The sequence below is a fragment of the Pan paniscus genome, chromosome 18, assembly GCF_029289425.2.
Source record: "Pan paniscus chromosome 18, NHGRI_mPanPan1-v2.0_pri, whole genome shotgun sequence".
In the NCBI taxonomy this organism is placed as follows: domain Eukaryota; kingdom Metazoa; phylum Chordata; class Mammalia; order Primates; family Hominidae; genus Pan; species Pan paniscus.
The window spans coordinates 17,250,094-17,265,511 of NC_073267.2; the positions used below are offsets into that span (position 1 = coordinate 17,250,094).

A 15,418-nucleotide genomic window follows, 5' to 3' on the forward strand; every position below is an offset into this window, starting at 1 on the left:
TTGGAAGTGGGCTGGCCACACCGAGTTGCCTGGGTCATTGAGGCACAGTTCTCCACTGAACTATTTTGCCCCATAATTGTTGGTAAACGGGAAACACTTGGGTCCTTCAGATAACCATGAGAATATCTCATTCGTGCCTTTTCTTGCCATACTAGTTGCTATGGCACAGTGTCTTCCTTAAACGGAGAGCCCGAACAAGGGGTTGCCGTGGAAGCGGTGGGCCAGAACGACTGCAGCATTTACGGAGAAGACACCGTGACAGACGAAGAGGGCAAGTTCAGATTACGTGGACTGCTGGTGAGACTTGGAATGTGTTTTCTTTGGGGACTTTTTTTTCATCCTGTGTCCAGAAGTATCTTGTGGTGGCCCCAAGACTGCTAGGAGTGGGTTGGGCGAGAGGGCTGGGGGTGGGGCTCTGGAGCCCTCCCAGTTCTTACCTTTAATTGGTAGAGTTTGCCTTTTTTCTAGCCAACAGGTCAGATCAAGGATCTGTGGCACAATGGAGTTGGAAAACCATGGGTTTGGTAGGGCTTTTCCCTAGCAGTGTGTGGCCATGGCTTACGCCAGGGCTCAAGCCAAATGCCTATGGAGCCAGAAGAGCAGTATGAACGGGGGAGAGGAGGCTGTGCGAAATGATAGGGAGTGGTGAGGGCTGTGGAGTGGGCACGGCCTGTGGAAAGGGACAGCCTGTCACTTGGTTCCAGCTTATTGTAGCCATGGGGGAAGACAGAGTCAGGGTTGCCAGATCCTTGAAATTTAAAAAAGAGAAGTCAGAAATTCCCACTTCCCAGAAATAATACCCAACACAAGCATTTGGGAATGCTTACGGTGGACATTCCAGATATCCATCAATGTGTATATATGGGTAGAGGGGAGGGGTGGATGGAGAGGAAAAACATCTTAGAAGAGTAAGAGCACATAGTATGCTTGGAATTTTGAAATAAGAAACGAAATTTGATTTATTTTGGGGTAGGAGAAAATGAAACTGAGTTGGGATTGAAAGAGTCGCAAAATTTCAGATGTTTCAACACTAGGGGTGTTCTTAAAGGAACTCTGGACTCTTAAGGTTAACAGGCCACAGATTAGGAAATGAGGGGAGAGAAATGCTCCTGTCTTAGTGATCTCGTGCAGCCAAACCAGGCTTGGACCAGGCACGATATGACAAGCCCCCTTTCTAGAGAACTGACTCCTGAGTTTTTTTGCAGCCGGGATGTGTGTACCACGTTCAGCTCAAGGCAGAAGGCAACGACCACATTGAGCGGGCGCTCCCCCACCATAGGGTGATTGAGGTAAGGCATTCAGTGCTGCCGCTGCACCTGGGTGTGGGTGCCTCCCTGATCAGAAGTCCTCCCGTCTCCTCTGGCTGTCTGCCTTTCATCTGTGGCGGGGGGAGCTTTCATCCTAATTAAGGGTCCTCTTAGAATAGTGTCATCTTCACAAGCAGCATCTTATGTGGGTTTTTAATGAACAGCGTTGCTGTCATGCATCCAGAAAGGAAATTGGAACTGTTGTATCCTCCCCCCGACTTGCCCTGTAAGCTCTGATCATTATTCTGCAAGTTAAGGAACTTAAGGCCTAAGCAGCATTTCAAATCAAGGGACAATAATAGAACATGGGCTTAATGGGTGGCAGGGCCACCCAGTTATCTTAGGTTCAGATGACCTTTTTCCTGCTCCCATTTTGTGGGCAGAGTCTTTTGATACTCAAGATCATGACCTAGCTAAATTAATCCCTAAAAAGGACGTCCTTCGAGTCACAGAATGTGGCCTGGGAATCATTTGAAGTAAGGCTTTTCTCTTACTGAGTAACTCTCATTGGGAAGACTAGAGGGCTTAGGTAGGGCAAGAGGGGCTGCCTCTTAGTGGCTTTATTTAGGTGGCTTCATTATGCATGAAGATTGTGAGGGAGGATAGAACTTTTGACCTAGGAAGTGGATTTCTTTTTCTTTTTTGAGACGGAGTCTCACCCTGTCACGCAGGATGGAGTGCAGTGCCGCGATCTCGGCTCACGGCAACCTCCTCCTTGTGGGTTCAAGTGATTTTCCCACCTCAGCCTGTAGCTGGGACTACAGGCACACACCATCACACCCGGCTAATTTTTGTATTTTTAGTAGAGACGGGGTTTCACCATGTTGGCCAGATTGGTCTTGAACTCCTGACCTCGGGTGATCTGCTCGCTTCGGCCTCCCAAAGTGCTGGGATTACAGGCATGAGCCACCGCACTGGGCTGGAAGTGGATTTCCTTGACATCTTTACGGTGTTGGCATTTTAAATGGCTGGGATGACTGCATCTCACACCAAAATGCTTTGCATGTTCTCGGTGTAGTAACTTAGGCCAGGATCACTAGCATAATGTGGACTGTGGCCGGGCAGCTATGAAAGGGAAGGGGGCCGGCCCTCTGGGGTCTCGCAAACTCCATGTACAGACCTCACGCAGAGGGGGTGCTGTGACTCTGCCCCTGCTCTAACAGGCAAGAGCATCCTTCTCCTTTTTTTTTAAGAGAAGCTGGAAAATCTGGCTTCATATATGAAATTTCTTAATTTTTAACATGTTGGCAAGTAATTCAAACGTAGAAAAAAAATACTGTGCTTTCGAAATGAAATGTGTCTATGGGCCAGGGATAGCCATCTTCTGTCAGTTTGTGACCTTGGACGTAGAGTACTCAATGACAAACTTCGTTTCTTTAATGTAAGAAGCAAAGTTTGCCATGAAGCAGCTCTCAGGCCATCGGACAGCTGGCATAGAAGTTCCTCCACAGCTTTCTCATTACTGGCATTCCCTCTTTCTCTCTCTAGGTTGGGAATAATGACATCGATGATGTAAACATCATAGTTTTCCGGCAGATTAATCAATTTGATTTAAGTGGAAATGTGATCACTTCCTCTGAATACCTTCCTACATTATGGGTAAGTCCAGACTTTTAAGCTCCAAGTATTGTGTTCCCTTTGGCTTTGAGACAAGTACGAATGGGATGTTTTTGGTTTTGTGCCTGTCTCGTGCCTTAGGTGTGACAGGTGGAGGTGCTCCAGAGTGCCGCCTGCTGAGGGTTGAGGTTGAGATTTAAGAACCTTGGACCACAACACGTATTTGGGAGAGTGATTGCCAATTGTGGGAGAGAATGTGGTCCAGTTTCAGATAACTGTCTGCCATCAGTTAATCTTCCAAAGAATTATAGTAGAAGCCTGATCAATGATCAGTACAATATGGAATCTAACGTGGAAAGCCAATTTTAAAGAAAGTGCCTTGTAACTTAAAATTTTCTCTGGAGTGGAGGTCGTATTAAACGTTCTTGCATTGGTATAAAGAAATGCCTGAGGCTAGATAATTTATAACAAAAGAGGCTTCATTGGCTCCTCGTTCTGTAGGTTGTACAGGAAGCATAGTGGCATCTGCTTCTGGGGAGGCCTCAGGAGGCTTCCAATCATGGCAGAAGGTGAAGTGGGAGCAGGCATGTCATGTGGGAGAAGCTGGAGCAAAAGAGAGAGTTGGGGCATGGTGCCACACACTTTTAAATGATCAGATTTCACAAGACTCATAACGAAGACAGCACCAAGCCACGAGGGATCCACCCCCAAGATCCGATCATCTCCCACCAGGCCCTATCTCCAGCATGGGGGATTACAATTCAACATGAGATTTGGGCAGGGACAAATATCCAAACAGTATCAGAGGTGGTGGGCGGTGGGCTGGAGAGCAGGTGGTCTGGGCTTTCTCTTGTCTCCAGTAGTGACTCACCTTGCTGCCTGGGCCAGTCACTTCATTTCCACATGTCTCGACTTCGTCCTCTGCAAAACCTAGATTTTGGACTCAGAGACCTCTTATAATCTTGTTCAGCTCTAACAAAATCTCCATGTTACCATTAATGAAGAAATGTTTATAAAATACCCTGCAGACCCTCTGCAGATGTTAGTGATTTGCTCTGGGGGTACATTGTTAAGATGCACTTGTAATTTTATAAGCAGTTAAGTATTTGGCATGGGTGAGAAAGTGTGTGTGCACTTTAGTCCACTCTGTCCAGGGCTTGCAGGCGTGTGCTTGTAGGGACCAGGCAGGTAATGTCAGAGAGTGCAGAGGGTTGGGTAGGGTGGGAGGCAAACTGGGGAACTCCTGCCCCATCCATGAGGGGCACAGGGGAGGGGAAGAGGCAGAGAGGAGGGGAGGGCGCCACTCTCTTGCTCCTGAGTGTTGCTGGGCTAGAATTGAGGCTCAGGGTTGGTGTCACTTCCCAGTTTTCTGGAGAAGCTGGAAATTAGAATTATTTGAAATCACCTGATTTTTAAATATAGTCGGTGAATTCAGATTTACTTAAGATGTTATAGAAGAAAAAAGAACACATAAGGGATCTTTGATGCGACCCGTAACCTTCAGTCTGTGACTTTCATTTTAGGAAAATTCCTCTTGTGTGTTATGTAGAAAGGTGCCAGTGTGGGCCCAGGGAGGTGGTCCTGGCATTCTCTTGCGGCAGGTGCACTGTGGCATCCTCACAGCCTTTGCCATCAGCCAGGGCTGCACCTTAACCCTGCTCATGCCCCATCCCGTGTGGGAGTGAGAACAGGCAACAACCCTAGAAATAAAGCCAGAAACAAAGTACTCCAGTGCCTCCTGAAGCAGCGTGGAGAGCCACGTACATGATGGAATGCGTTTTGAGTTTAACAGATTGGTGGAGTTAAGGTGACATCATATCATGAGGCAGTGCAAGGCGGGAAGGACCCTCAGGAGTCATCAGGGGGTTGAGTCCCAGGCTCTACCATGTGTAAGTTGTGTGACCTTAGGTGACTTTGGCTCTCTGGGTCTCCATAGGGATAACAACAATACCTGTTTTGTAGTCAGGATTGGCGATAATGTAGATAAAATATCTGGCGCCTGCCTGGCATATTACAGATGTTCAACACGTGTTAGAAGCTATTTTTAATATTACTATTATATTAACTTATATTACTATTTTGAGCAAGAACATGGGTAGTCAGAATCTGATTTGAATCTTAATTTCTGTGCATGGTACATAACTGGATGGAGTCTCAGATGACAGAGGGATGTGTGATGTCTGTGGAGGGAGCTTTCTTTTTCAAATATCCATGTTTCCAAAGACACCCACCCAGAGAGCGGCTGTCCTGAGGATGTCTGCTATGAAATATTGATTGTGTTTCAGTTTCAAAGCATGTCTGGCTTTGTTTCTCCCTCCAGGTCAAGCTTTACAAAAGCGAAAACCTCGACAATCCAATCCAGACAGTTTCCCTTGGCCAGTCCCTGTTCTTCCATTTCCCCCCGCTGCTCAGAGACGGCGAGGTAATGCCTGTGGCCAGATTCTACCTTCTGCCTTTGTTTTAATAATTCTGCTGTTTAGTTTAAGGAAGCACAGTTCTCTCCTTTTCTCCCTAAATACCACTCTGCAGAAATGCGCTCTCTGAATCAAAAGAGGTTGGGTTCTGTAGGGATTATTTTTTCTTCATTGTTTTTCTGTTTACAAAAAGAATACATATTCATGGCAGGAGATTTTGGGAAAAAGAAGACATAAGCCCATCATCCAGAAATGGCCACTGCTAACACGGTGATTGGTATCCTTTGGGTCTTTTTTCAGGCACGTGTGCACATGCATGTATAAATATAAATAGACATTTATTTTAATAATTCAATACTGACACTGTTTTGTACATTGTTTTGTAATCTGTGCTTTTCAATGAAGAATTTATCACAAATCTGTTCCTCATCATCAAATCTTTCTTTTTTTTTTTTTTTGAGACGGAGTCTCGCCTTGTCGCCCAGGCTGGAGTGCAGTGGCGCAATCTGGGCTCACTGCAAGCTCCGCCTCCTGGGTTCACACCATTCTCCTGCCTCAGCCTCTGAAGTAGCTGGGACTACAGGCCTGCGCCACCACACCCGGCTAATTTTTTTTTTTTGTATTTTTAGTAGAGACGGGGTTTCACCATGTTAGCCAGGATTGTCTTGATCTCCTGACCTCGTGATCCGCCTGCCTCGGCCTCCCAGAGTGCTGAGATTACAGGCGTGAGCCCCCGTGCCTGGCCAAATCTTTCATACTATGATTTTTATGGACAGTAGTCCATAAACTAGGAAACGCCATGATTTATTTAACCAAGGCCTACTGTTGGGCATGATCGACTCTTGCACTTTGAACATATCACCCCATGCTTTCCTGCTAAGAAGTCCACTTTTAAAAATGCCTTGTAATTTTTAAAAATTCCTCTATTTTAACATTCTGCTATGAGTTTAAGGAAATACAGTTTCCTCATGATGGGGGATCCCTTGAATGAGATGAGTTGCTTTTCTCTTGCTGCTTTGAACGTTCTCTCTGTCTTTGATAATCTGATTATAACGTGTGTCGTGTAGAACACTTGCAGCTCCACCTTTTCAGTGTCCTTTGGGTTCCATGAATCTGGATGTCTCCCTCCTTGGAACTGGGAAGTTTTCAGCCATTATTCTGGCCGTCATTTACTGATTATAAAGTGCTTATTATCAATTCTATTTGGACAGAGCTAACTTGTAGTTGGTGTGGGGAGTGCAAACTTTGCAAAGAATTTGGTTCTTTTCTGGTGGTCTTAGCCTGAGGATGTCAAGTGTGAGCCTAGAGGGTGACGTTTCCTCTCCTGGCTCCTTACCACCTGCCGTGAAGATGATCTACTCCGGCCTTTCTCTGTGGAAAATGGCTGCAAAATAATGAAACAGGCTGTCACGGAATTTTCTCCTCCTCTTTCTCCAGGGGTGTTGAAATAGTCACTTCCTACAGCGATGCGGAAACATCTTGGGCTTTGGGGTCACACTTCCCCTGAGTTCAGAGCCTTCATAGATGTGTGGCAGGCTTCTTAGCTGAGTGACCTTGGGCAAGTTACTCTTAGTCTCTTCGTGCTTGACTTTCCTCGTCTATAAGACGGGGTGATGATCCCGACCTTGCCAGTGGTAGAAAGCAGAGCAGCCGCGGGCCTCATGCAATGTAAATGGTGCCTGGCAGCTGGTCAGTGCTCAGCACACAGAGCTGTGGCTGCCCCTGGTGCCGTTCCAGGGATGCTGTATTTTTAGGATTTGCCAGCTTACGAGCCTCTCAAGCATCGTCCCTTAGAAGTCAGCCTCGTTGTGGATCCTCAGTTGTATCACGTACCTCCCTCATCAGAATTGGCTCATAATAATTTTTTGTGTTTCATAAAGTCAGATCCTCAGAGGACCGTAATTGTCAAGGTTGAGTACTCATAAAAAGGCTGCAGGCTCTGACAGCCTTATCAGAAGCCACAGTCTCAGAGACACTGGGGACACATGCCCGCCACTGATGGAATAGCCCGCTGAGGTTGATACTTTGAAGGCAGCAACCTTGTTTTGGATGTGTAGTCTTGGGGATTTCTTTAAAAACATAAAGTTCTTTACATCACAGCCATACGTTAGGTTTTAGTTTTCATTTGCCTTGCCAGAGCTGTCTTTATAAAAATAACTTCTTCCCATGTGTGCACAGAACTATGTTGTGCTTCTGGATTCCACACTCCCCAGATCCCAGTATGAGTACATCTTGCCTCAAGTTTCTTTCACCGCAGTGGGCTACCATAAACACATCACCTTGATTTTTAATCCCACGGTAAGTAAAAGAAGGAGTTAAAAAAAAAATCCGTGGGCTGGGTTTGGTGGCTCACGCCTGTAATCCCAGCACTTTGGGAGGCCAAGGCTGGTGGATCTCTTGAGCCCAGGAGTTTCAGACCAGCCTGGGCAATATGGTAAAACCCCAACTCTACAAAAAATACAAAAATTAACCGGGCGTGGTGGAACGCACCTATAGTCCCGGCTACTCAGGAGGCTGAGGTGGGAGGATCACTTGAGCCTGGGAGGTTGAGGCCTCGATGAGCCATGATCATGCCCCTGCACTCCAGCTTGGGTAACAGAGTGAGACCCTTTCTCCAGAAGAAACAAAACAAAACAAAACAAAACCAAACAATCCATGGGGTGGCGAAAGAAGGCACGTCCATACAACCTGTGCTCCAGATCGCAGGTTGCAGGGCAGATATTTAAAGGGCTCCTGGCATTGGGTCACTTTCTCATTCTGCCTTCTGGATTCTGGGCTTCTCCAGATTGTTTTTAGCTTTTCTGAGCACTGATGCCTGCGATTCCCTTTGAGGAGGAAACTGGTAATAAGAGCAGTGTAATTGTTTAGATCGGTGGCTCAGGAATGATTATGGGGGAGGAGGGACACCACTATCGCTGGTGTGGCGTGTGCTCCTCCATGAGGGAGCACATGGTACATGGCCACGCAAACCTCTAGAACCAACTGCTACTTTACAGGAAATAGGGAGGACCCAGGAGCACGCAAATGACTCCACAGGGATGCAGGACAACCACCTGGAGCCTGATTTGTTTGACAAATAAATTGCAAGGAAAAAAAAAACCAACAACAGGTGGACAGAATACCTGTGGGTTAAAAGAAACTTAACTTATCGCTTAATTCATTGCAATATGTGGCCCTTACTATTTGCAACATGTGTATCTGTTGCATACGGTCTGTCCTGTATCCGATAGGCTGGAACAGTGGAACAAACAAAACATACACGTATCTTTTACCTTCTTGATAAAATTGTTTAGTGATTCCTAAAGCTCAGATGCAGTATTGTCACCTGATGATTAAACAGACACATCAGCAATATCAAAAACAGAGTCCAGGGCTCAGCCTCAGGACTGCTGATTCTGAACTTGACGGGGTGAAAGTGTAGCACAGGAGTCTGCATTAAAAACAAAAATCTGGCCTCATAGCTACTGTGTTGGTTGTTGCTTCTAGGCCTTTTCAGTTGGCAGAATAAGAACTTTATTGTTTTCAAAAAATGTAACTGTAAGTGGAACAATATCTTCCGATCCTCCTTTTTCCTTTTTTGATAACGTCACAGCATTCCTCTGTGTGGATATACCGTATGTCTTAGGCCATTTGGGCTGCTATTTTGTATCTTAGACTGGGTAACTTATAAACAACAAACATTTATTTCTTACAGTACTAGAGGCTGGGAAGTCCAAGATCAAGGCATTGGCAGATTTGGGGTCTGGCGAGGACTTCCTGTCTGCTTCATAGATGGTGCCACCTAGCTGTGTCCCCACAAGGCGGAAAGGAGCAAACAAGTTCCCTCAGGCCACTCTTATGGGGCATTAATCCCTGACTTAATCACCTCCTAAAAAGGGTGTCCTCTTGACACTATCACATTATGGATTAGGGTTCAACCTATGAATTATGTAGGCACAGACACATTCAGATCCTGGCACTACATGTAGGATATTCAGTTAGCCCCTGGTTGAGGGGCGTTTGTGTTGTTACTGGTTTTCTGCTATTACACATAACCCTTTAATGAATTGCCTTACGCATGCATGTTTTTGAGTGTTCGTCAGTCTCTCTTTGGAATAGACTCCCAGAAGTGGAATTGCTGAGTCAAAGGGTAAATGCATACGGAATTTTGATTGATACGGCCACTTCCCTTCCATGGGGGTTTTACTGTTTTGTATTCCCGCCAGCAGTGAATGAGTACCCTTTTTTCCCCAACAGAGTATTTTGTCAAATTTTTCAATTTTTGCGGGCTTATAGATGAGAAGTGATATTATCTCAGTGTACTTTTAATTTGCATTTCTCTCTTTTCATGTGGTTAAGAGCCATTTGTATTTTCTGTGAACTATTTAACCTATTTTTCTATAGAATTTTTGGTCTTTTTCAACCATTTTCAGCTCTTTGTATACTAGGAATATTAACCCTTTGTAATGTTTGTTGTACATATTTTTCCCAATTTGTCATTTATCTTTTCACTTGGCTTCTGCAAAGATTTACTTTATTTCTATGTTAAATGTGTTGATTTTTTCTTATTGCTTCTGGATTTTAGAGTCATAGGAAGGTTTTCTTCATTCCCAGCTTTTATAAAGGAATTCATCATGTTTTTTTCAGGGGGACTTTTATAGTTTCTGTTTTTACATTTAAATCTCTCTATCCATTTGGAGTTTTTCCTGGTATAGATGTGAAGTTTGGCTCCAGATTGTCTTTTTCCACATGCTATCCAGTTACCATTTCATGCTTTTCAAACGCCATCCTGCATGGAAGGTGGACAGGAATTACCTTTCATTTAGAGATGAGAAGATGGGAACCTAGAAGGAGATGTGAGCAGCCCAAGGTCACCAGCTCACACGGAGCAGTGCTAGGGCTTGAGCAGAGCTCTGCTGCTGATTCCGGGCTTCTGTGAAGAGTGGTTCATGCTCAGTGAGCCTGTAAATATGATCTTACCTGAACAAGAGAGTTTTTCTCATGACCCACGAGGAAACACTTCCTTGTTACTCACAGTAGAGACCTGGTTAGAAAGTGCCAGAGAGGGCTAGGTGTGGTGACTCACGCCTGTAATCCCAGCATTTTAGGAGGCTGAGGTGGGCAGATCATTTGAGGTCAGGAGTTCGAGACCAGCCTGGGCAATGTGGTGAAAGTGAAACCCCATCTCTGCTAACAGTACAAAAATTAGCCAGGCGTGGTAGCACGCACCTGTAATCCCAGCTACTCGAGAGGCTGTGGCAGGAGAATTGTGAACCTGGGATGCAGAGTTTGTAGTGAGCTAAGATAGCCCCAGTGCACTCCAGCCTGGGCGACAGAGCAAGACTCTGTCTCAAAAAAAAAAAAAAAAGAAAGTGCCAGAAAGATAAGCATATAAAAGAACCACTTACTGCAAGACTCTGTCTCAAAAAAAAAAAAAAAAAAAGTGCCAGAAAGATAAGCATATACAAGAACCACTTACCTTTGCTTGGGGCTGCATTGTGGCTCCAGTTGCTGGGAGAGGCTTCTGTGAAGGCCGTTGATAGCTGCAGGCAGTGACATTCTCAGGGGCCCCTAGCAGACAACTCATCCGGGCTCAGGGACACACCTGGGAGCCAGTGGCAGGAATGTAGAGACACTGCTTGGTGGTGGCCTAGCAGCCCAGCCTCGTAGCTGCTGCCTGTCGCTTCTGAGAATGTAAGAAACTGTGCCCCGGTGTGTGATGTTCCCCTTCCTGTATACATATGTAACTAACCTGCACATTGTGCACATGTATCCTAAAACTTAAAGTATAATTAAAAAAAAAAAAAAAAAAAAAAGCTGTGCCTGCTGGGGCTTGGATTCCCGAGCAGGGCCAAGTGTTGAATGAAGAGAGCGCCCACTCTGTGCCACCCCATACAGGGCCCTCACAGGTTGATCCTCACAACAAGCCTTCGAGCAGGTGTGCCATTCCTCCCATTTTCACAGAAGCCCAGAAAGATTGAGTCACTTACTGAGTGTTAGCAGAACCAGGACTCAAGTGAGGCGGTTTGTCTCAAGCCACATGGTTTCCACCTCGTTCTGCCCACCGCGTGATGAGTGGCTCAGCATTGCACGTTCACGGGGGCTTTGTAAGCACATTGGTTTCCTTCTTTGTTGATGTGACTGCCCACAGCCTTGCGACTGGATTTTACTCAGTATTCCGTGCCCTGCTGAGCGTTTCACATACTCCTTTCATCAAGTTTCACAGCATCCACCCCCAGTGGGTGTTGTTCATATGATCTCCATGTCATAGTTGAGTAAACTGAGTCTCAACGTGGTTGCCTGAGTTTACCCAGTGAGGCCTGGGACCTGAGCCTAGACTGAATCACTCTAATTCCTGCTGAATTAAACTTTTATTTATTTATTCATTATTATTTTTTTCTGAGACAGAGTCTTGCTTTGTTGCCCCTGCTGGAGTGCAGTGGCACGATCTTGGCCCACTGCAACCTCTGCCTCCCAGGTTCAAGTGATTCTCACCTCCTGAATAGCTGGAATTACAGGCATGCACCACCACTTCTGGCTAATTTTGTATTTTTATAGAGATGGGGTTTCACCATGCTGGCCAGGCTGTTCTCAAACTCCTGACCTCAGGTGATCTGCCCACCTCGGCCTCCCAAAGTGCTGGGATTACAGGTGTGAGCCACTGCACCTGGCCTGAATTAAACTTTTAAGTAAGTGTTTACTTCAGTGGAAAAATGGGTTGAGATCTAAGAGATGTCCAAAGATACAGGAGTAGGCAGTTGGAGATGGAAATCTGTTCCTGCCCTTATTCTTTCATTTATGAAAGGGCATCCCAGGTACAGTGGCCCCCACAGTCACTCTCTAGCCCAGCAGTTCTCGGATGGGTTGGTTGCAGGACCCCTTTATACTGTTAAAAATTATTGAGGATTTTAAAGAGTTTGAGTTTGCATGGATTATCTATGTGTATATTTATCATAATAGTAATTAAAACTGAGATGTTGAAAACGCAAGAACTCACAAGCTACACATTCCGTTAGCTGTGGGCGTGATGACATCAGGGTGCGTAGCCTCTGGAAAAGTCCACTGTGCGCTTGCGAATGAATGAGGGCGGAAAAGGCACATCACATCTTACTATCGGCTGAAAATAGCTGTGGCCTCGGGAACCTCTGAGAGAGGAGTCCCGGTACCCTACACTGAGAACATTGCTCTGGCTCATTAACTTGTTTTTATCATTATTGGGAAGTTCTCCTTCCATTTATTTGCTTCCTTTATGAGAGTAGAGTGGGCCAATGGGATATAGGTTCACTTGATGGATTAGAACGCAGCATTTCAGGGGCTTTAGCAAGATGGAAATGTCTGTCTCATGTCAAGTGTCCAGGAGTGACCAGTGCAGAGATAGTCTGGTAGCTCCAAGGCGTCAGGGGACCCAGGCCCCTTCTGTCTCATTGCGCTGTTCCAGTGCATTGCTTTTCTCCAAAATGGGGCAATTGGCCAAATGCTGTCCGCCCAGCAAAAGGGAGGGCACACCACTTCCCTAGGGTCCAGCCAGGGTGTGGCACTTACCGCTTCTGTTCCTGTACCATTGGCCAGAATTTAGTTCCAGGGCTGCGCCTGCTGCAGGGGAGGCTGGGAAAGGTGATCTGTATTGTCGGTGGCCCAGATAAAAGTTGGGGGTTCTATTGGGAGAAAGGGAGAGTGGCCACAGGGATGCTAGTAGCAGTGCCTGCTTTGCTTCCTCACTAGACCGTACTGGCTGGGAATAGCTGCCCATCACTGTGTGCCCTGGGTCTAGAACTGTATTCTTGACACATCCTTGTAGGACTAAGTCCCTGCATGTTGCTGGGACTCAACAAACTGACACCCAATTGCTTTTCAACCACCAAGACTCTCTGATAGCTGCATCTCTTCATTTCCTCAGTTGGGAGGAGGGTCCAGAGGCTGAGGAATGCCTTGTCATTGGAATCTCTTTGTCCCTGAGTTTCAGAAGCAAATAGTGAAGCTTTGGGCAGAAGAGGATTCATGGGAAAATATATCCAAATCACTTTGGTTCCTTCCTTTGGATAGAAGGAATTTGGATCATGAGGGCCCCTGGGTGTCCTCGAGTGGCCACTTTGGAAGGCTGGGTGGGTGGTGGCTGTGGCATTGTGGATGATGGACAAGCGTGTGGCCTTGGTGAGGAGTGATGGGGCTCTCGGTGTTTGCAGAGGAAGCTGCCTGAACAGGACATCGCACAAGGATCCTACATTGCCCTGCCATTGACGCTGCTGGTTCTGCTGGCCGGTTACAACCATGACAAGGTAGGAAATCCAGAGGCCTCAGGAGATGGCGGGCATGTCAGGGAGAGCGAGTCCTCACAGCTGCAGGAGTGATAGCAGAGGGATGTCCAGGGTCACAGAAATCACATTTCAGGGTCGGGAGGGCCTGTGAAGGCCTCAAGTCCAGACTTAGGTCTCCTTTCAAGGCTGTAAACTTCTGTAACATCTCCTAATCCTTAAACCTGGAACACCTCTAGGGACATGTTAGGCCCGGAGAGAGGCCAGCCCATCCCTGGGGACTCATTAGGAAGAGGCCTGCCTCGTTTGAACTGAAACCCACCCATTAGCACGTGGCAGCTGCTGATCATGTCTGAAGAAGGTGTGTTGAGAAGTGAGGCTCCGCTGTTCATCTGGCAGAAGCCTCCTCTTTGTACCCCTCTCTCTCACACTTTCTCTCTTTTCCAGCTCATTCCTTTGCTGCTGCAGTTGACAAGCCGGCTACAGGGAGTCCGCGCGCTCGGCCAGGCAGCCTCTGACAATAGCGGCCCAGAAGATGCAAAGAGACAAGCCAAGAAACAGAAGACAAGGCGGACGTGAGGAGGAAGGGGACAGTTGGAGTCTCACTTGGGACAGGCCACAGCCAGGGGTCTGGCCACCACCCGCCCGTGGGATAAAAGCCAAAAGCATGCGTCAGCTAACTTCAGCCTGTGCTGCTGGGCCCGCACCCCATGTCCCTTGTCACTGTGGCATCCTGCACCCATCCTCACCCCTCCGTAGAGCCCGTCGTGCAATGCAGTGAATGGACCCTCCTGTCACTCTGCTGAACAGAATTTATTTTCTGAGTCAAATATAATTTATTATTATTTTTGTCAAAGAAGTATTTAAGCTGTGCTGTGGTGTGAGAATGTCATTCTTGATCTTCAACCTTCGTTTGCAAGAAGAGTTCCAGTTGATGTGGTGTTTGGTTCCATGGCGGGGTACCCTAGGGATTCATCTGTTTTCTTCACTTCCCTTTGCATCTGAGATCCTGCTGGAAGCCACAGCAACCTCTATCCACTATTAGGAGGTAAAAATCAATAAAATGGCCCATTCATTTGTGTTGTAGCTCATCATAGATGTATTTCTTGGATGACATGCGCGTAACCCCCGGGGGTCTTCAGTTGAGCCAAATGTAGAGCAAGTCAGAGTCCTGAGTGAAGCTGGCTGGGGCAGGAAAAACACGAGCTCAGCCGACATGGTCCCCAGCAGCTTTTGGCGTCAGTGATAGAGAAATCGGAGATAGTGGAGGTTGTGGCAAATTGAAGTGTGCCCACCACGTCTAAGGGAAGCTTAGGGACTCAGCTCTGGCTCACCCCTGCTGTGCAGAAATGTGCGTTCATTTTTCTAGAGAAGCCAGAAAAACAAAGATTTACGTGAAGTTTTCCCAATTTTAAACATTAGCCACAAATGCAGTGTTTTTTTAAAAAAACCACACACTTTGGCCAAACAAAATGCGTACGTCGGCCGGGTGAGGCTTAAAGGTTGCCGGCTTGCATCAGAGATCCAGAGGAAGTCACAGCATTTTAACAGCTAAACTTAATCCTCACAGGAAGTCATCAAGTGAATTAAGTGATATTGAAGGAGGGGACACATCCATCCATCCGACATTTATTGAGTGCCACATAGGACAGGCATGGGTATGTGAGGATGAGTAGGGTAGACAACACTCTACAGCGAGCTGGAAGAGGCCAGGGAGGCCCCGTCTGCCTTGTTCTTCGTACCCCAATGCTTGGCACGTGGTGGGCATTCAGTAAGGAATGAATGAACACACGCACAGAGGAACGAATAGATGGGCACACAGCGTGTTCCCCCACAGCACATGGCCCATCACTGGGTAGAAGGCAAGTCAGTAAGTAGACAGGGGTAATGCAGGGAGCCGAGGGCCTCC

At 46.7% G+C, this 15,418-nt stretch overlaps 1 protein-coding gene across 3 annotated transcripts in view; it reads left to right on the forward strand.

Moving 5' to 3' along the window:
• LOC129394160 (BOS complex subunit NOMO1-like) overlaps positions 1 to 14,600 on the forward strand; it is a 62,518-nt gene extending 47,918 nt beyond the window's left edge. For 2 of the 3 annotated variants that reach the window (XM_063598398.1, XM_063598399.1), the window contains exons 25-31: positions 156 to 297; positions 1,206 to 1,289; positions 2,796 to 2,906; positions 5,185 to 5,286; positions 7,457 to 7,576; positions 13,441 to 13,533; positions 13,957 to 14,600. In XM_063598398.1, coding sequence (XP_063454468.1) covers positions 156 to 297; positions 1,206 to 1,289; positions 2,796 to 2,906; positions 5,185 to 5,286; positions 7,457 to 7,576; positions 13,441 to 13,533; positions 13,957 to 14,088 — 784 coding nt within the window. In that variant the 3' untranslated portion in view covers positions 14,089 to 14,600. The remainder of the gene's footprint in view (positions 1 to 155; positions 298 to 1,205; positions 1,290 to 2,795; positions 2,907 to 5,184; positions 5,287 to 7,456; positions 7,577 to 13,440; positions 13,534 to 13,956) is intronic. The other variant, XM_063598400.1, reaches the window with a different exon arrangement.
• Positions 14,601 to 15,418: the final 818 nt, after the last annotated feature.